The 22,139-nt window shown below is 46.5% G+C and overlaps 1 protein-coding gene across 6 annotated transcripts in view; it reads left to right on the forward strand.

Annotated features, from left to right (window-relative positions):
• The window catches only part of pou6f1 (POU class 6 homeobox 1), a 138,395-nt gene that overhangs the window by 90,298 nt on the left and 25,958 nt on the right, over positions 1-22,139 (forward strand). For all 6 annotated transcript variants that reach the window (XM_087985592.1, XM_087985593.1, XM_087985594.1 and 3 more), the window contains one exon: positions 14,457-14,625. In XM_087985592.1, coding sequence (XP_087841718.1) covers positions 14,457-14,625 — 169 coding nt within the window. The remainder of the gene's footprint in view (positions 1-14,456; positions 14,626-22,139) is intronic.

A 22,139-nucleotide genomic window follows, 5' to 3' on the forward strand; every position in this document is an offset into this window, starting at 1 on the left:
TAAAGTCGCCATAATCCTACCTGACCAGAGAGCTGCTTTCTCGTTAGAAGGATGACCAGTAGTGGTTTAACCTGAGGGTCACCATGCCTCAGGCGAGGGGAGCAGTTGAGAAGGAGAGCCCTTCATGGTAACCTCATCCAATGCGGGAATTGAACCCATGCTGTTAACATCAATCTGCATCCACCTGAACATACGCAGGCACCAGGAGACAGCAGTTAGACAACACTACCCAAGTGACTGACAGATTAGGAGACCAGGGAATCAGAAGACAAGAATGGTAAACCCATCCCTTCATTGAGATTGGGTAGACGGGGATGCAGGAAGTGTAGAGACTCTGGACTCATGTTTCAGGGGCTGCCTTAAAAGGTGAACGCGCTAGGAGCATCACAAGGATATCTTCACTTTGGAGACCAACTGTGCCACACAGAACATTCCTGAAATTTATATTAACATTGTAGACCCATCTATGGAAGTCCAGACTGCAGCATTTGGGACAAATTGGAAGGCACATTATGGTTTTATGGTCTTTAACTCCAGTAGTTCCTCAGGGCTTCCTGGGTGTGGCTGCAGACATGACACTTGCCATTCAGTTGGTGTCTGCAGCTGCAGATCCTGTTTGACAGTGGCAAGTGGCTGATGCTCACTTTCAGCATGGAAACATTTTGTGGGAATCTGACCTTCTCCAACCCTCCATCCTCTGCCACCTGGCTGTGTGCTGATGGAACTACATCGATGAAAGTGGACTGCAGAGAAGCTTCGTGCAGACATGCAGGCAGCAGCAGCTCATTTCTGGAGCTGGCTATGTGAGACAAGAGAAACCCTAGCCTTAGACTCCCAGTGTGCAGCTTTGGAACTGTTCCCACCTCCCTGATCCCAATAAAGCTGTCAATAAAGGAGCTGAAAGGCATGTTTGACACTAAGGGGGACAGGGAGTGTACAGTTCTTCAAAGATTAGGGTAAGCATCTGCTTGTTGAGATCATCTTCTGCTGCTCCTTGTGCTCCAAGCTTGTTTTACACTGTGAATAGCCAATTTACTGTTAACTGTTCCTTTTGATGACCCATCTGCTACATAAAGCCAATGGTTTATTTTGTGTGATGTCGCTTTAAGAGCAAAGTGGGCTGGGGAGTATTCTGAAAGAAGACTGATTATAGCATCATTAGGTTCCAACAAATGCCCATGTGATACAATATTGCCATGGAGATGGTTCATTAAAAATTAAGGGTAAAAAGCTCATTGCAATGGGTTTGGGTCAGCCGAGGTTTGCATTTTGGCAGTTCAGACCACATCGAGTGCTTTGACTATCATGCTAGCATGCTGTCGGCTGCTACAGCTGTATCCATGCACTGTGAAATATAAGGTCAAGCTAGCATCATTATATCTTGATGGATTCTATCCACCAAGGGTTCTCTCCAGCACAGAAACAGACCCTTCGGCCCAACCAGTCCATGCCAACCATAATCCCAAAATGAACTAGTGCCACCTGCCTGCTCCTGGCCCATATCCCTCCAAACATTTCCTGTTCATGTACAAGTGTCTTTTAAACATTGTAACTGAGCCCACACCCACCACTTCCTCCAGAAGTTCATTCTACACGTGAACCACCCTCTGTGTAAAATATTTGCCCCTTGTGTCTTTTTTAAATCTCTCTCCTCTCACCTTAAAAATGTGCCCCCTAATCTTGGAGTCCCCCATCCGAGGGAAAGACAACTACCATTAACTCTATCTATATCCCTCATTATTTTATGAACTTCTATAAGGTTGCCTCTCAACCTTGTTTGCTTCATTGAAATAAGTCCCAGCCTATCCAGCCTTTCTTTATAACTTAAACCTTTCATACCCTGTCTCCATGGACGCTATCCTCTTCAACCTTTCACCCATGTAACTGGGCATTGGCAAGCCACCAACCTCACCACATCATCGTACCAGCTGTCAGATCAACGCACACACTACTTCAGCCTTTCAACATTCCACTTTGGAGTTCAGGGACTCATCGGATTTGCCTGCTTCTGCCAGGTTGTTTTTCACCCAAGGACAAACACAAATCTCATGCATCTGCACAGGATGTATCTTGTGGCCCTTCTTTTCATTTTTTAGCACTTGCTACTTTGTGCTTATCTGGAAACTGCCAACCTCTGTGTACTTCACATTGCTTTCTGAGTGTACGCTCACTGACTTGTGGGCTGCCCACCCTTGTGGCTTGCATTGCCTTTTGCACAGAGGGTGAGACAGGCAGCTTGGGACAATGGGGAGCACCGAGCAGTCAAACATGTCACTGTCATGTAGACCTTAGAATTAAATACATTGATTATCACATGTCATACTTTGATATGTTTCAGATGTATAAAGCACAGAAAGTTAGCAATTCTACGCTCATTTTATATGGCTTAATTACAGATGGAGAATATTTTTTCAAACTTAATCAACAACTGTCCAGTTAGAAATGTATAAAATAGGAGTAAGAGTGGACCGTTCAGCCCTTCAAGCCTGCTCTGCCATTCATAAGAATATAAGAACTAGGAACAGGAGTAGGCGATCCAGCCTGCTCCACCATTCAATAAGATCATGGCTGATCTTTTCATGGCCTCAGCTCCACTTACCCATCCTCTCACCGTAACCCTTAATTCCTTTACTGTTCAAAAATCAATCAATCAAACATTTACTGAGGAAACCTCAACTACTTCACTGTGCAAGGAATTCCATAGATTCACAACCCACTGGGTGAAGAAGTTTCTTCTCAATTCAGTCCTAAATTTGCTCCCCCTAATTTTGAAGCTCTGTCCTCTTGTCCTAGTTTCACCCGCCAGTGAAAATATCCTCTCTGCTTCTATCCTATTTATTCCCTTCATAATTTTATATGTTTCTCTAAGATCCCTCCTCATTCATCTAAATTCCAATGAATATAATCCCAGTCTACTCAGTTTCTCCTCAAAGGCCAACCCCCTCAACTCTGGAATCAACCTCATGAACCTCTTCTGCACTCCCTCCAGTGCCAACACGTCCTTTCTCAAGTAAGGAGACCAAACCTGCACACAGTACTCCAGGTGTGGTCTCCCCAGCACCCTGTACAGCTGCAACATAACCTCCCTGCTTTTAAACTCAATTCCTTTAGCAATCAAGGACAAAATTCCATTTGCCTTCCTAATTACCTGTTGCACCTGCAGACCAACCTTCAGTGATTCATGCACAAGGACACCCAGGTCCCTCTGCACAGCAGCATGCTGCCATTTTTTACCATTCAAGTAATAGTCCTTTTTATTGTTATTCCTACCAAAACGGATGACTTCACATTTATTAACATTGTACTCCATCTGCCAGACCTTTGCCCACTCACTTCAACTATCTCTGGCCCTTTGCAAAGTTTCACAGTCCTCTGCACACTTTGCTCTACCACTCATCTCCGTATCATCCACAAACTTTGACACACCACATGTGATCCCCAACTCCAAATCATCTATGTAAATAGTGAATAATTGTGGTCCCAACACTGATCCCTGAGGCATACCACTCGTCACTGCCAACCACAAAAGCACTCATTTATCCTCACTCTTTTCTTTCTGTTAGTTAACTAATCCTCTATCCATGCTAATACATTGACCATTAACACCTTGCATCTTTATCTTGTGCAGCCTTTTGTGCGGCACCTTGTCGAATGACTTTTGGAAATCTAGATATACCACATCTACTGGGTCCCAGTTGTCCACTGTGCTGTTCCTAGAATTCCAGTAGATTAATTAAACATGACCTGCCCTTCATGAACCCATGCTGCGTCTGCCCAACAGGACAATTTCTAACTAGATGCCTTGCTATTTCTTCCTTGATAATAGGAAGAGCATTTTCCCACGACAGAGGTTAACCTAACCGATCTATAATTACCCATCTTTTGTCTACCTCCTTTTGTAAACAGTGGCGTCACATTTACTGTTTTCCAATCTGCTGGGACTGCCCCAGAGTCCAGTGAATTTTGGAAAATTACCACAAGCGCATTTGCTATTTCTCCTGCCATCTCTTTTACTACCCTGGAATGCATTTCATCAGGGCCAGGAGACTTGTCTACCCTTAGCTCCATTAGCTTGCTCAACACTACTTTTTTCATCATAATGATTGTTTCCAGGTCCTCACCTACCTTCGTCTCTTTGTCAATTACTGGGATGTTATTCATGTCCTCTACTGTGAAGACCAACACAAAATGCCTGTTCAATACCTCGGCCATTTCCTCATATCCCATTACTAAATCCCCCTTCTCACCTTTGAAAGGACCAGTGTTTACTTTAGCTACTTTTTTTTTGTTTTATATATTTATGAGAGTCATAGAGATGTACAGCATGGAAACAGACCCTTTGGTCCAACCCGTCCATGCCGACCAGATATCCCAACCCAATCTAGTCCCACCTGCCAGCACCCGGCCCATATCCCTCCAAACCCTTCCTATTCATATACCCATCCAAATGCTTCTTAAATGTTGCAATTGTACCAGCCTCCATCACTTCCTCTGGCAGCTCATTCCATACACGCACCACCCTCTGTGTGAAAAACGTTGCCCCTTAGGTCTCTTTTATATCTTTTCTCCTCTCACCCTAAACCTACGCCCTCTAGTTCTGGACTCCCCGACCCCAGGGAAAAGACTTTGCTTATTTACCCTTTCCATGCCCCTCATAATTTTGTAAATCTCTATACGGTCACCCCTCAGCCTCCGACACTCCAGGGAAAACAGCCCCAGCCTGTTCAGCCTCTCCCTATAGCTCAAATAAACTTTTGCTATCTGTCTTTATATTCTGAGCTAGTTTTTTCTCATAATCCATCTTACTTTTCTTCATAACTCTTTTTGTGGCTTTCTGTTGACCTTTAAAGCTTTCCCAATCTTCTTGTTTCCCATTGATCTGGCCACTTTGTATGCCTTCTCTTTCAATTTGATAGTTTCCCTTATTTCCTTAGATACCCATGGCAGATTACCCCTTTTCCTCCGGTCCTTTCTTTTCACTGTTATATACTTTTGCTGAGCACTTTGAAAAATTGCTTTGAAAGTCCTCCACTGTTCGTCAACTGTCCCACCATAAACTCTTTGTTTCCAGTCTACTTTAGCTAGGTCCTCCCTCATTCTATTGTCGTTCCCCCTTGTTCAAGCACAGGACCCTGGTATTGGATTTTATCTTCACACTCTCCATCTGCATTCTAAATTCAACCACACTGTTGATCACTCCTTCCAAGAGGATCCCTAACTATGAGGTCATAAATTATTCCTGTCTCATTACATAGGACCAGATCTAGGATAGCTTGCTCCCTTCATTGGTTCCATTACACACTGTTCAAGAAAACTATCACGGATACACTCAACAACTCCTCCTCAAGGCTACCCTGACCGAGCTGGTTCGACCAATCGACATGTAGCTTAAAATCTCCCGTGATAATTGCTGTACCATTTTTACAGGCATTAGTTATTTCTTTGTTTATTGCCTGTTCAATATGATCATGTTTGATCATCCAACTCAGTCCCCTGTTCCTGCTTTCTCCCCATATCCCACAATCCCTTTAGCCAGAAGATCTAGAATTCCTTCTTGAAAGCATTCAGTGTTTTGGCCTCAGACGCTTTCCGTGGCAGAGAATTCCACAGGCTATCCACTCTGGGTGAAGACATTTCTCCTGATCTCAGTCCTAAGTAGCCTACCCTCCATCTTTAGACTGTGGACGCTGGTTCTGGATTCCCCAGCCATTGGGAACTTCATTCCTGAATTTACTCTGTCTAGTCTTGTTAGAATTCTGTAGGTTTCAATGAAATCCATCCCTCCCTCATTCTCCTAAACTCCAGTGAATATAATCCTAACTGATCCAGTCTGTCTTCATGCATCAGTCCTGCCATCCCAGGAATCTGTATGGGTAGAATGTAGAAACACCATGGGGAGAAAATAATAATGGAGTTTGTGTACATACCCCTAAATTGTAGTGTAATATTAGGGAAGGCATTAAACAAGAAATTAGAGATGTAGGCAACAAAGATTCAGCTGTAACTATGGGCGATTTCAATTTGCATTGTGATTGGTCAAATCAAATCAGGTCAGGCAGCATCCAGGGAACAGGAGATTCGACGTTTCGGGCACAGGCCCTTCTTCATTCCTGAAGAAGGGCCTGTGCCCGAAACGTCGAATCTCCTGTTCCCTGGATGCTGCCTGACCTGCTGTGCTGTTCCAGCAATAAAGTTTCAACTTTGATCTCCAGCATCTGCAGACCTCACTTTCTCCTCAAATCAAATCAGAGCTAATATCCTTCCTCACTATTGCATTAATGTCCTGTTTAACCAGCGATGCTTCCTCCATCTCCTTTTCCTCTTTATCTGTCCTCAATACCTCTCAATATTCTGCAGTCATGTCTCCATAATCCCAACTATATCAGACCTGTTTATATCTATTTGCGTGACTAATTCATCCACTTTATTGCAAATGCTCTGCGCATTAAGACACAAGGCCTTAAGGCTTGTCTTCTTAACATTCTTAGTCCCATTCACGTTATTTTGCACCGTGGCCTTATTTGATTCTTGCTTTCACTCAGTCACTGTCACCTCCTTTCTGGAGTTCCGCTCTTTTGTCCATGTTTGAACCAAGGCTGTAATGAGGTCAGGAGCTGAGTGGCCCTGGTGGAACCCAAACTGGGCGTCACTGAGCAGGTTATTGCTGAGCAGGTGCTGCTTGATAGCACTGTTGGTGACACCTTCCATCACTTTCCTGATGATCGAGAGTAGACTGATGGGGCGGTAATTGACTGGGTTGGATTTGTACTGCTTAATGTGTATAGGATATACCTGGGCAATTTTCCACATTGTCGAGTAGATGCCAGTGTTATAACTGTACTGGAACAGCTTGGCTAGGGGAGCGGCAAGTTCTGGAGCACAAGTCTTCAGTACTATTGCTGGAATGTTGTCAGGGTCTTTGCAGTATCCAGTGCCTCCATCCATTTCTTGACATCATGTGGAGTGAGAAAGTGAGGTCTGCAGATGCTGGAGATCAAAGTTGAAACTTTATTGCTGGAACAGCACAGCAGGTCAGGCAGCATCCAGGGAACAGGAGATTCGACGTTTCGGGCACAGGCCCTTCTTCAGGAATGAGCAGAGAGTGTTCAGCAGGAGAAGATAAAAGGTAGGGAGGAGGGACTTGGAGGAGGGGCGTTGGAATTGTGATAGGTGGAAAGAGGTCAAGGTGAGGGTGATAGGTCGGAGTAGGATGGAGGCGGAGAGGTCAAGAAGAAGACTGCAGGTCAGGAAGGCGATGCCGGGCTGGAGGGATTCGGCTGAGACAAGGTGGGGGGAGGGGGGATGAAGAAACTGGTGAAGTCCAAGTTCATCCCCTGTGGTTGGAGGGTTCCCAGTCGGAAGATAAGACGTTCCTCCTCCGACCGTCGCGTTGTTGTGGTTTGGCGGTGGATGAGTCCAATGACCTGCATATCCTCGGTGGAGTGGGAGGGGGAGTTGAAATGCTGTGCTACAGGGTGGTTGGGTTGGTTCGTCCGGGTGGCCCAGAGGTGCTCTCTGAATCGCTCCGCAAGTAGGCGGCCTGTCTCCCCAATATAGAGGAGGCCACACCGGCTGCAGCGGATGCAGTAGATGATGTGGGTGGAGGTGCAGGTGAATCTGTGGCGGATATGGAAGTTTCCTTTGGGGCCTTGGAGAGAAGTGAGGGGGGAGGTGTGGGCGCAAGTGTTGCACCTCCTGCGGTTGCAAGGGAAGGTGCCGGGAGTGGAGGTTGGGTTGGTGGGGGGTGTGGATCTGACGAGTGAGTCATGGAGGGAGTGGTCTTTACGGTATGTGGAACAATCCATCTTCCGCCACTACACTGGCCCCACCCCCCATCTTTTCCTTCGCTACATTGATGACTGTATCGGCGCTACCTCGTGCTCCCACGAGGAGGTTGAACAGTTCATCCACTACACTAACACCTTCCACCCCGACCTCAAATTCACCTGGACAGTCTCGGACTCCTCCCTCCCCTTCCTAGACCTTTCTGTTTCTATCTCAGGCGACCGAATCAACACGGACATCTACTACAAACCAACCGACTCCCACAGCTACCTGGACTACACCTCCTCCCATCCTGCCCCCTGTAAAAACGCCATCCCATTCTCCCAATTCCTTCGTCTCCGCCGCATCTGCTCCCAGGAGGACCAGTTCAAAATACGTACAACACAGATGGCCTCCTTCTTCAAGGACCGCAATTTCGCCCCCGACGTGGTCGACGGTGCCCTCCACCGCATCTCCTCCACTTCCCGCTCCTCCGCCCTTGAGCCCCGCCCCTCCAACCGCCACCAGGACAGAACCCCACTGGTCCTCACCTACCACCCCACCAATCTCCATGTACAGCGCATCATCCGCCGTCACTTCCGCCACCTCCAAACAGACCCCAGCACCAAGGATATATTTCCCTCCCCTCCCCTATCAGCTTTCCGTAGAGACCACTCCCTCCACGACTCCCTCGTCAGATTCACACCCCCCACCGACCCAACCTCCACTCCCGGCACCTTCCCTTGCAACCGCAGGAGGTGCAACACTTGCGCCCACACCTCCCCCCTCACTTCTCTCCAAGGCCCCAAAGGAAACTTCCATATCCGCCACAGATTCACCTGCACCTCCACCCACACCATCTACTGCATCCGCTGCAGCCGGTGTGGCCTCCTCTATATTGGGGAGACAGGCCGCCTACTTGCGGAGCGATTCAGAGAGCACCTCTGGGCCACCCGGACGAACCAACCCAACCACCCTGTAGCACAGCATTTCAACTCCCCCTCCCACTCCACCGAGGATATGCAGGTCATTGGACTCATCCACCGCCAAACTACAACAACGCGACGGTCGGAGGAGGAGCGTCTTATCTTCCGACTGGGAACCCTCCAACCACAGGGGATGAACTTGGACTTCACCAGTTTCTTCATCCCCCCTCCCCCCACCTTGTCTCAGCCGAATCCCTCCAGCCCGGCACCGCCTTCCTGACCTGCAGTCTTCTTCTTGACCTCTCCGCCTCCATCCTACTCCGACCTATCACCCTCACCTTGACCTCTTTCCACCTATCACATTTCCAACGCCCCTCCTCCAAGTCCCTCCTCCCTACCTTTTATCTTCTCCTGCTGAACACTCTCTGCTCATTCCTGAAGAAGGGCCTGTGCCCGAAACGTCGAATCTCCTGTTCCCTGGATGCTGCCTGACCTGCTGTGCTGTTCCAGCAATAAAGTTTCAACAACAATCATGTGGAGTGAATCAAATTGGCTGAGGAATAGCATTTATGATGCTGTTGACCACTGGAGGAGGCCAAGATGGGTTATCCACTTGGCACTTGTGGGGTTATGATTAGATTAGATTACTTACAGTGTGGAAACAGGCCCTTCGGCCCAACAAATCCACACCGACCCTTCAAAGAGCAACCCACCCAGACCCATTCCCCTCCAATCACCCCTTCACCTAACATTACAGGCAATTTAGCATGGCCATTTCACCTAACCCGCACAATTTTGGACTGTGGGAGGAAACCAGAGCACCCGCAGGAAACCCACGCAGACACAGGGAGAGTGTGCAAACTCCGCACAGTCAGTTGCCTGAGGCGGGAAATGAACCCGGGTCTCTGGCGCTGTGAGGCAGCAGTGCTAACCATTGTGCCACCGTACCGCCCATATACAAAGGGCTTCAATTAAAAATGAACCTCAGAAAAGTGCGCTCGCAAATTGGAAACACAATTGATAAGGAGCACGCCTTTCTAACATTGCTGTAACAGTAAAGACAGACCAACAGAGTTCTGGCTGTCAGTACAATATATAAACAGTTCCTTTCAAACATTTGGCTAATTCGTTATTACAGAACCCATTTTTAGCCACTAACAGTGCCCATTAACAGCTATTCACCCTCCCAGCCAGATCATTATCCACTCCTTTGTCTATCCAACTGTTCCCTCTCTTTGGGCTCTATCCCCATCTATTGTTTACTTCTTACCCCCTCCCCCCAACCCTATCTTCAGCATAGAAACTGACATTTTCCTAGCTACCATCAGTCCTGAGGAAGGTCATTCGACCGAAACATTAACTCTGATTTCTCTCCACAGATGCTGCCAGACCTGCTGAGCTTTTCCAGCAATTTGTGTTTTTGTTCCTTTCAAACTTTCATTCAGTCTGAATCTTACCTAGTGTTAGTGACAAAGAGGTAGGTACTGTATTTTTTCATGTAAACCTCAAATCGTTGAGACCAATATTTTTAGGCCAAAAGTCACTGGGTTGGCTTTTACATGGGTCACATTTTCAAGGGGTTGATGTGGGTGCGTTATTTATGCCCAAGTGAAATCCAGAAAAGACTATCACAGTGTAAACTAACAATGCTGAAAAATTCATATTTATTGTCATTTATGATCCGCTCTGCATAAAAGCTTGAATAACTAAAAACAAAACTTAAAAACTAAAAATGTTTTAGGTATTTTCTTACTAGTACTTATTGTTATTACAATGAAATCATGTCATTAACACCTTCAGGATTACACTGTGGTTTTTTTGGGACTTGATTCCCTGAATAAACTAGAAACACCTTGACATGGGGTAAATGAAAAATTGTTTTTTAGGTCAAAAATCTTGGAGTCAACTTGTGCGTAGAATCATAGAATCCCTGCAGTGTGGAAGTAGGCCATTCGGCCCATCGAGTCGATGCCAACCCTCCGAAGAGCATCCCATTCAGACCCACCCACTTACCCTATCCCCATAACCCTGCTTATCCCATGGCTAACCCATCGAGCTTGCACATCCTTGAACACTGGACAATTTAGCACAGCCAGTCCACCTAACCTGCACATCTTTGAATATTAGATCGACTTTCAGTGTATAGTAAATCCTTAGAAACATTTTCTTGTAACTCATGTCTACATATTTGTTCATTCATAGGTAATAAACTTTGCAAGTACACAGGGACCCATAGGGACCAATGCTTTCAAACAGTCTGACAACATTATCCAACAGTTCACTGTAGTTGCAGGTCACTAGTTCTGCTGTTTCAGCACTTTCACACTGCTTGATTTTTCTCTAACTGAACAATCTTTCTGTATACTTTTTCTCTTTGTCCTCCTTCTGTCAAAATTCCCACTGACAGTGGTTCTCAAAGCCTTCTTAGAATTCTGCTCACTGGCTATTCTTAACCAGGTTTCTTGATACAGTCCAAAAGCTCAACATGTTGAAATGTTAAGTCAATTTTGAAGTCAGTTTTGCTGATTCGTTTTGAAGTTCTTCCCCCTGTGTGCTGTTTCTCTCCCAAGCTAGAATTCTCATACCTTCCATTGTCGAAAGTTAAAAATCGCACAACACCAAGTTATAGTCCAACAGGTTTAAATGGAAGCACTAGCTTTCGGAGCGCCGCTCCTTCATCAGGTGGTTGTGGAAGGAGCGGCGCTCCGAAAGCTAGTGCTTCCAATTAAACCTGTTGGACTATAACTTGGTGTTGTGTGATTTTTAACTTGTACACCCCAGTCCAACACCGGCATCTCCAAATCATGACTTCCATTGTCTGTTAGTGAACTCCTGGTATATCAGGAATCTCAACATGTCTGGACCTGTCTTGCTGTAATCCACTTAGAGCCTGTAGCTGTTTGGTCAAGTGACTTATAGCAGCCAAGATTTTTAGCTTCTTGGGTTCAGTTAGAGTCAGGTTAGTTTTTAAAAAAACTATCTATAATGTCATCGAGCCTTTGCTCATGACAACAGCATGACAGACAATCCTCTTGTTAGACCCCCACTCTTGTTAACAGTGAAACTGAAGCTTTAAGCATCTTTTGAATTCACTATAATGTCCTTGCAGCTTGAGCCCCACGTTGATGTCTCTTTGCTAATGTGTCATTTTGAATGAAGTTAAATGCAGTTGGGAACTAGGCATCGATTGCCTATCAAAATGCAGTCCTTACAACTTTGGTATTGCAAATGGTTGTGAAAATTAAGCAGCATGGTGATTTGTCTCTTTGCTGAGAACACCAGGTGAGAAGACGTTTGTGACTTTAAGTCTTCCTGCAGAATTTCATACTGTTAGCCAATTCTTCTCTCACAAGGTTTCAGCTCCACAGGTATTGCTCTCCTTCCTTCTTTCTACATAATCTGGAGAAGTTACTGGTGCCACACTTGCTGGGTATCCAGCCTCGATTGCTTCTTTCCCTCTGCCTGAACACTCTAAGAGGGCTGCAAGTTCAAAACATCTCTGTTTCAGAAACTCACGGGACTGTTCAGGAAGATAAAGCTGAAAGGTTTGGAAATTCCAAACCATGGCAGTATTAGGTGACCTTTGGCCCTGCTATGCCTGGATTTCTCAGCATCCAGAAAGCCAATGTAAATGCAGGAAATCTGTCTAGTTTGGGGCCAGAGTTGGGTCAATGAATGACATTGGTTTATAACAAAAAAACCGACGCAACTGAGTTCCCTTAATAGTTCATGTTGAAACTCATCATTAAACCATACTTACACTGTTATTTCAACTTACATGTTGCAGCTGTACAGGACATTGGTTAGGCCACTGTTGGAATATTGCATGTAATTCTGGTCTCCTTCCTATCGGAAACATGTTGTGAAACTTGAAAGATTTACAAGGATGTTGCCAGGGCTGGAGGATTTGAGCTGTAGGGAGAGGCTGAACAGGCTGGGGCTGTTTTCCCTGGAGCATCGGAGGCTGAGGGGTGACCTTATAGAGCTTTATAAAATTATGAGTGGCATGGATAGGGTAAATAGACAAAGTCTTTTCCCTGGGGTTGGAGAGTCCAGAACTAGAAGGCATAGGTTTTGGGTGAGAGGGGAAAAATATAAAAGAGACCTAAGGGGCAACGTTTTCACGCAGAGGGTGGTATGTGTATGGAATGAGCTGACAGAGGAAGTGGTGGAGGCTGGTACAATTGCAACACTTAAGAGGCATTTGGATGGGTATATGAATAGGAAGGATTTGGAGGGATATGGGCCGGGTGCTGGCAGGTGGGACTAGATTGGATTGGGATATCTAGTCGGCATGGACAGGTTGGACCGAAGGGTCTGTTTCCATGACTCTAGATTTTGAGCAATTTTTCATCTCTGACCTTGGCAGTAATAAGTCAACAGGAATTTATGGTTTTGGTCTGTAAGGCCTTGATACTAACTTTCAGCCTGATGAAGACCTTATGCTCGAAACGTCGACTCTCCTGCTCCTTGGATGCTGCCTGACCTGCTGTGCTTTTCCAGCAACACACTCTCGACTCTGACCTCCAGCATCTGCAGTCCTCACTTTCTCCAGGCTGTGGCAGGTGACAAATGATCCTCGCCACACAGAAGTGTGAGACCAAGTCTCATTTGTTTGTCCCCAGTCAGTTTCCCACCCAAAACTCGGGAAGTAGTTAAGGCTGGTAGGCAGGCAGGAATGCCAAATTGGGCAACAGGATGCATTGTGCCCTGCATTTGTAGAAGTTACCTGCTCCACCTAGCCCCACCAGTAAATTTTTTAAAAGTAAAGCTAAAAGGACTTAGCTCGCTTGGCCCAGACTCCTCTTCCTAGTAGGATTTGAATCACTGTCCAGACCTCCAATTACATCATTTATTTTAATTTGTTCATAGGATGTGAGCATTTCAGTTATTGACAATGTCTAATTGGCCTTGAGAAGGTGGTGGCGAGCCACTGCAAGCCATGTAGTGTCAGTACATTGCTTTTCTTTCTCTGCTGGTTTGATACAACTGATTGGCTTGCTATGCCACTGCAGAGGCCACTCAAATGTCCACGACATTGCTGGGTCTGGAATCACAGGTAAAGCAGGGTCAAGATGGCAGATTTCCTCCCCTGAAGGATAGTTGTGGACCGGAGAACAATCCAGTCGTTTCAGCATCATTAATAATAAGACGAGCAATTTATTCTGGAAATTCAAACTCCACCCCGCCACCCCCATTCCCCACCCCCCCAAACTGCTTCTGGCAGATACCCTTTAAAATGTGGGATCCATGGTGAGTATCTAGAATCCCTACAGTGTGGGAACAAGCCATTGGCCCATCAAATCCACACCAACCTTCCACAGGACATGCCCCACCCCAATAATTCTCCATGGCTAACTCACCTAGCCTGCATATCCCTGAGTATTGTGGGCAATTTAGCACAACCAATCCACCCTAACCTGCACATCTTTGGATTGTGGGAGGAAACCCATACAGACTCAGGGAAAACGTGCAAACTCCACACAGACAGTCTCCTGTGGCTGGAATTGAACCCAAGTCCCTGGTGCAGTGAGGCAGCAGTGCTAACCACTGAGCCACCGTGTTGCCTTTGCAGCAGCTGGCTAACTTTAACTCTGTGCCTACCAAGTTTCTGCAGGATGGACAGAGATAAAACTGTTAGTCTACGAATCTGGCCGACTTTAACAAAGTTGTGGTTAAGTCCTCTCAAAGAATCCAAGTTATGCTGAAAAAAGTTGTTTGCTGACCAAACAGTCCAATCTAGAATCTTCTCTCTTGCCATTTTAGAGCCTCAAAATGCACCCACTGAGGTGGATGGGATAAACCTGGAAGAGATTCGTGAATTTGCAAAGAATTTTAAGATCCGGCGACTGTCTCTTGGCCTGACGCAGACACAGGTTGGACAAGCACTGAGTGCTGCAGAAGGACCAGCCTACAGCCAGTCAGCAATCTGCAGGTAACACACCCACCGAGGTGCTATTTCAAACCTAGCAGGGGGAAGCAGAAGCGATATTTAACAAGGGAAAGGAAGGGTTGAGAGGAATAATTTTTATGCAAAGATTTTTTTAAAAATCACTAAAGTTGGACATTTGAAATAGCCAGAAAAAGCTGAAAAATGTTCCTTAATCGGAACTGGAGATATTTTAACATTGCTATAACTTCCTTGTTTCAGTCGGTCACTTCAATTAGCATTCTTATCAGTGAACTGAGGCCCAGTCCAACAGACTGCACAGAAAGCAGCACAGATAGCACCCATTGCTATCCTCAACGTTAAGCTTCAGCTTCTCCGCAAAGCGATATGTTAGGAGGTTTTGACTTCTTAATAGATCACTTGGGTTAAGCTCCGACTCAGCTGAGATGCACAGACAAGAAATATCTCACGTTTGATTCCTGGGGCAGGATTTTCCCTGCAGACATCTCAACCCAGCCCCGTGGTCAGGCTCGAATGGAGTGAGAACCCTGCACTGTTTGGGGGCCTAGCTGTGATTTTCCCCAAATTGGCCCAATTAGAGAGCCGGATCTAATAAGGAAAGGCAGGTAGGCTTTTGAAGCTGGACAGCCAATAAGAGAGTTGGAAGAAGCAGCAGATAACTGAGAGAAAGGGTGTCTCAAATTTGAAATTTAAAATGAGAAACCGATCAAGCAGCTGTGAGTACGCATGCTTGAGATGTGAGCATCACTGGCTGAGTCAGTATTCTTGCCCATCCCTAATTGCCCTCGGAAAGATGACGGTGAATTGCAATATCGAACCATTAAAGCTGAACAAATCGATACCACTCAATAGCTTGCATGGCCATTTCAGAGGGCCGTTAAGAGTCTTGAGTCACATGTAGGTCAGACCAGGTTAGGGCAGCAGTTTCCTCCCTCAAAGGACATCAGTGAAGCAGAAGGGTTTTCACAGCAATTAAGTAATTTGCCAATTACTAAAGCTAGCTTTTCATTCCAGATTATTTTCATCAACTCAGTTTAAATTCCTGAACAGCCGTAATGGAATTGACTGCATATATTCAGATCACCTTCCACCTTACTATTCATCTAGTAATACAGCCACCAACTAACAACCTCTGTGCGACATATATCCCATTTATATGTTCAAGTTATTTAAAACTAAGTAGGAATTAGCAACGGGATGAAAATCTAAATACTAGATTAGACTTTCCAGCAGCAGTCTTACCTACACTCAGCGTCTGGGCAGGTCGTGGTGCTGCAGCAATAGGTGGACATGGTTTTCCTGTGTCCACTTTCATTGAAAGCTGATTTTTTTTTAGCCACTTTTTTTCTCTCTGTATTTAATTTTTATGGAACCACCAAAGTTTTCATCATCTGCCTTTGCATTGCGTACCCTCCTCTTCCATTCTAATGGAGAATACCCCTCGATCTGTTTTTATGGAACAAATCAAGAGCCAATGAAAAGTAGTGAGGCAGCACAGAGGATGTATGGCAACCACCTATATCCCTACTTCAGAAATAACATGGCAAAGTGGACTTAACTTCACTTGACCCAGGGAGAGTGCTTGCAAAGGCAGGCTCCCCTTCACATGAAGTCCGGCTAGGTCAGATGTCGGAACTCCATTTCATGTCGGTCACTGCACAAGAGCCATAGCAATCCAAAACACTTCCCCTGAAGACATGGTAACACTGGTACTACGCAAAATAACTCCCAAAGCTGCTCAACTGTTGTTAAAAACCCAGCTAGTTCACTCACAATTGAGGGAAAGAAGCTGCCGGCCCTACCCAGTGTGGGCGACATGTGATTGTAGTCCTGTGCCACGTGATTGATTTTTAATGTCCTCCAAAGTGGCCTGGCAGGTCAGTGCCTAGTACAATACGCACAACATTCTTTTAACAACAAGGGATGGGCAAAAGGGGCATTTGTTCATGTCAAACACATCCTCTAAACCGTTTTTTTATTTATAAAAAGGCTCGTCAAATGTGTACAAGTGCATTAAGCACATCAGAGATTATGCTGGAGTTATAAATCACATCCACATATTCATTGACAATTAACAATAGCCTGACAGGACACTGCCATTTTGCCAAATTTATAGCGTGACACGATTTCCCAGGGAGATTGTGCCCTCACAGCCATTGAAGACTCGAGATCACTGCTATCACCTCTGTAAACATCAAGGACTCCACTGGTCGGCTGTCTGACTTCGTTGCAACAAGTACCATGCCTCGTGCAGTCAAATGCTCCCTCTCCTGCAAGTTGCCACAATGCCATCATTCTCAAGGTAGTCCAGTGTGCCAACATTTTGTCACCCAGCAGGTGGCGGTGTGCCTCCTGGGAGACCAAGGTTACCCTTTTGAGGCATAGCTAATGACTGTGTGCTTTCCACCAGGTCATTAGCTGAGCAGCAGTGTAACAAGGTCCATTTATCTCCAGTCACCATGAAACTATTTTGAGGTGTAATGGTTCTGCCTGAAATGCAAAAATCAATAACACAAATGGGTGCAGGAATGGTTGTGTGCAATTAATCCACTTCCAATGCTGGCAGCAGACAAGGCTCATTTATATGGCTGCAGCATTCAGTCAGTGCTAGGTGTGCTGTTGCATGGCTAGTCTGTCTAACAGGAGATGTAAAGTTGTGAGAGACTAGCACAAGTTCGCTTTTGATATATGACTACTCGTATCTCTGAAAGGGAAGGTGCCTTTTGACTGGAGCGGATGCTAGAAATGGGTGGGAAAGAGTGTCTGGTGTTTGACTTGCAAGACCTGTGACTATGATGAGGCAGGTGAGAGAGTGGTCTCTGCAATGCAGCACTGGAGATCTTGGTGCAAGAGGTAGACTGGAAAGGAGAGACTCTCTATCCGTAGAGGATCAAGACACCCTCCAGACCAACACTGCGAATGCAGCTGGAGCAAATAGCCTTTGCCGTCAGTGCCTGTATTTTACTCCCAAGGACCTGGATACAGCGCTGTGGGAAGTTCATTAAATTCCATATCCGAACACATGCAGCACTCGCATCAGACAATGCTCGATGCACCACATTCCCATCACTCACCTCGCAACAAACTCTATCAATCAGGTCTTATACTGAAGAGTCATAACTTCACCTCGCCCTCGCACGAGGCTCACACCTACATCTTACACACTTCTGCCTATTCAGCAGTAACAGGCACATTGGACCAGATTCACTGATACAGTTCCGTCTCTTCATCAGGTCAAGAGCATTCACAACCGAAGATAGCAGGAACTACCCAGTGGAGGACAGACACTGCACATCTTCTCCCCAATATGGAGAAGGAACCATAACTAAGGCCCGAACCAGCAGTGGGAATGAAAGCACCAAGTATGATGGTATGCTCATTGCCAATTGTCATCCATACATACCACTCCCCCCTTCATCCCATAGTTATTCCTTATTGGCACGCTGCAAGTGATGTAAGTGTGTACCTCTTTGTTTCCATCTCCCAACACCTTCGCAATCCAACCCTTTTGTCTTTCTCCTTTCAGATGCCCAAGAACTGACACCTGGCTGGGCAGTGGCAGAAGGAAAAGAAGTGGAAGAGCAAGAAGACAGTGCTGAAGGTGAAGCACTGACACTCACTCACCCACTCACAGCACCAGCTCAGATACAGACATTACACAGAGAGCTTAGAGGTGGGAGCTGCACGTGCTGAAAGCTGGGGTTTGAATAACCTGCAGATAGAGTGAGGTGAAAGGACAGGGTAGCTGCCAGCTCACCGGAGGGCAGGTTTGTGCGTGCTCTGTGATCTGGAGGACTCAGATGAGGACTTCACTGGGGTGACACACAGAAAATGGTTGATGCAAACGTGCACAGAAATGCTTGGTGCATTGACATGCCAATCACAGAGTCTGTAGCTGTCAAGGGCATGGGGTCCAATGACAACCTTGCATAGGGCTCTGCATATGGCTTGGAGCCCACTGTTTCTAGCATGGAAGCGGTTACAATCTCCACAGTGGACCCAACCGTGCTGCAGCATCTGGTGGCTGATGCCAACAACTTCCACTACAGCAGAGACAGACGCTGTTCAGTCTGTAAGTGCCATGATGGATGATCAGAGTGGAGTCGTGTAAGTTCAGCATGTTGCCATTGCAAACTCAATGTGCTGTTGCCAGAGCTGCAGATAACCTGTGCTGTAAGGAGCTTGCAGGTCCTCACCATGCTCTAGCAACCTGGCCTCCTGCGTAACACTTGGATTGCTGAGGTGCCACGACAGGGGAGTTGCTGTGGCTTCTTGGAGCACAAACCTGCTAGTCCTCTCTTGGGGGTGACAGCATTCCTACTCGCAGCCCTGCAATCCGAAACCAGGCCCAGTGGAATCTGGTCCAGCTGTGGACTGGTTTGTGGACATCCTGCAAGGCCAACAGTGGTCTGCCCGCAGTGAAAATGCACTGTCTTCCACCAGTCATGCTGCAGCCCATGCTGCAGTTACACTGGTGTGGGTCTCTGCTCCTACAAGACAAATATTGAGAGTGAATAGTTGATGTCGGATGGTTTGTTTGATAAAAGTTGGTTTTACTTGATTGCTTTGGACAACTTTTGTCCTAGCACTGTGCCCAAAAGAACACAGTGATCATCAGTAATAGAGGGAAGGCAACATGTGACGCTTGTGGTGAAAGGGCAATTGCTGTTGTACGCACTGTATTGCAGTTGGATGAATCGATTGGCAAGAGCCTCGCTTGAAAGGAATTGGTTCCCTCCTCTTTTCCTCTTGTTCCTCATCTTCCTCCTCTTCTTCCCCCTCTTCTTCCCCTCCTTTCTCACTTAATGGTAAGGTCCTAGGGAGTGTTGCTGAACAAAGAGACCTTGGAGTGCAGGTTCATAGCTCCTTGAAAGTGGAGTCGCAGGTAGATAGGATAGTGAAGAAGGCGTTTGGTATGCTTTCCTTTATTGGTCAGAGTATTGAGTACAGGAGTTGGGAGGTCATGTTGCCGCTGTACAGGATATTGGTTAGGCCACTGTTGGAATATTGCGTGCAATTCTGGTCTCCTTCCTATCGGAAAGATGTTGTGAAACTTGAAAGGGTTCAGAAAAAATTTACAAGCATGTTGCCAGGGTTGGAGGACCTGAGCTACAGGGAGAGGCTAAACAGGCTGGGCTGTTTTCCCTGGAACGTCGGAGGTTGAGGGGTGACCTTATAGAGGTTTACAAAATTATGAGGGGCATGGATAGGATAAATAGACAAAGTCTTTTCCCTGGGATCGGGGAGTCCAGAACTAGAGGGCATAGGTTTAGGGTGAGAGGGGAAAGATATAAAAGAGACTTAAGAGGCAACCTTTTCACACAGAGGGTGGTACGTGTATGGAATGAGCTGCCAGAGGATGTGGTGGAGGCTGGTACAATTGTAACATTTAAGAGGCATTTGGAGGGGTATATGAATAGCAAGGGTTTGGAGGGATATGGGCCGGGTGCTGGCAGGTGGGATTAGATTGTGTTGGGATATCTGGTCGGCATGGACGGGTTGGACCGAAGGGTCTGTTTCCATGCTGTACATCTCTATGACTCTATGACTCTATTCTTGCCAGCTGCTCACACGGTGACAAGAGCTGTTCCCTTGTGATGGCAGAGCTGTAGAGGCTACAATCCCTGATAAACCATGATACATACTGTGCTTCGTACTGCAGGGTTCCTCCAGAACAGACCAGGCAGTGGCAGCATTGCTGAGACACCTCAGTAGCCTGCTCGACCACATTTAGTGTTAACAACATGGCTCTTACAAAAGGTAATACTTTGACCATGTGACTCGTGCCTCTGCTACACACGTGTGCTTGGTTTGTGCAGCAGAGGCACGAGTCACATGGTCAAAGTATTACCTTTTGTCATACAATGGCTATCCTCTGATTCTTCAAGTTGCCTCAAATGCTTATGGTCCAGTGGACTGGTGCCGAATGAATTCATGACTTCTGCTGTCAGGCATTGACCGACATGTTACTTTAAGGATGGCCACACATTGGTTACATGTTGAGGCAGTGGACACGACTGCGGTTGCAGTTCCTCTCTGGATTTACATGCTTGCATCCACAGTCAGTGGCACTTCGCACCATGTGGAAGCCTGGCGAAGCCACATGCCCACTTTGCCTGCTTCCCCCTGGCATTAGAGAACGCAATTAGTTAGTCTCTGTTTGTGTACAGGGTGTCAGTGACCTGCGATTCTCCTGCTCCTTGGATGCTGCCTGACCTGCTGCGCTTTTCCAGCAACACATTTTTCAGCTCTGATCTCCAGCATCTGCAGTCCTCGCTTTCTCCGTGTCAGTGACCTCCCTTACACAACAGTGGACAGTGAGTTGTAAGTTGTTGGAGATGTCACTTGTTCCAGGGACTCTCATCTAAAACATTCAAAGCCATGGTCATTTTTTTGCAGCTACAGGCAGCGTTGCCCTTGCTCAGCTCTGAGACTACAGATCTGCCAACAACAGACAGCAGATTTCCGAGCACCTCCCCAGTGAAATAGAAACAGTGGCCACATTGTTCCCGGCTGAGGCTGAAATTGGAGAATTGTTCCGTAAAGGCCCTGGGTCAATGCAGTCAGGTGCTGAATGCATTTCTTTCCCTCTTCCTGCTCCCATTCCATGCAGCTTGTCCTCCTTGCTGTCATCCAGTCTCATTCTCCCTGTCATTCTGCAGGGCAAGGACACCATCCTGGCTGGGAAATAGTAACACAGTTCCTTCATTGTCTCCAGTCAGAATCCTGGGACTGGAAGTTAGTGTCGGGAGTGGGACTCTTGGCGTCAGGACAAGGTTTCCACCATCTGACCACTCCTTATAAACTTCATCAAGTTTAAGCAGCAATACAGTCCAACAGATACATCTACTAACTCACCAACAGTTCGAGAAACCATTTGGCAATGAACCTGAAAGTGATTGTCATTTGTTTGTGGCAAGTGATTGTTGCTTTGCAGGCCAACCTTTGTTGCCCCTTGAGAAGGTGATGGTGAGCTGCCCTACTGAACTACTACAGTCCTTAGGGTATAGGTACACCCAGACTGCTGAGAGGGAGGAAGTTCCAGGATTTTGACCCACAAACACTGAAAGAACATATATTTCAAAAGTCATAGATGGTGAGTGGCTTTGAGGGGAACTTGCAGGGGGTGGTGTTCCCATGTATCTACTGCCCTTGTCCTTCCAGGTGGGAGAGGTGTGTAAAAGGAGCTTCGACAAGTGCATATCGTAGAAGGTATACTGTTGCCATGGTGCATAGATGGTGTTAGGTGTGATTGTTGAAGGTGTTTGAGGGTATCAAGCAGGTTGCTTTGTCCTGGATGGTGTCATGCTTCTTGAGTGTTGTCGGAGCTGTCCCCATCCAGGGGCAAGTGGGGAGTATTCCCTCACCCTCCTGACTTGTGCCTTGTATATAGATGGTGGGCAGGCTTTGAGGAGTCAGGGGGTGTGCTACAGGATTCCTAGCCTCTGACCTATTCCTATAGGTAATGTATTTATGTGCTTGGTACAGTTCGGTTTATGGTCAAAGGTGGTCCCCAGGGTGGTACTGACATTTGAATG

The sequence above is a fragment of the Chiloscyllium plagiosum genome, unplaced genomic scaffold (genome assembly GCF_037043375.1).
Source record: "Chiloscyllium plagiosum isolate Xiang-an unplaced genomic scaffold, Cpla_swu_hap1 HiC_scaffold_53X, whole genome shotgun sequence".
Taxonomy (NCBI): Eukaryota; Metazoa; Chordata; class Chondrichthyes; order Orectolobiformes; family Hemiscylliidae; genus Chiloscyllium; species Chiloscyllium plagiosum.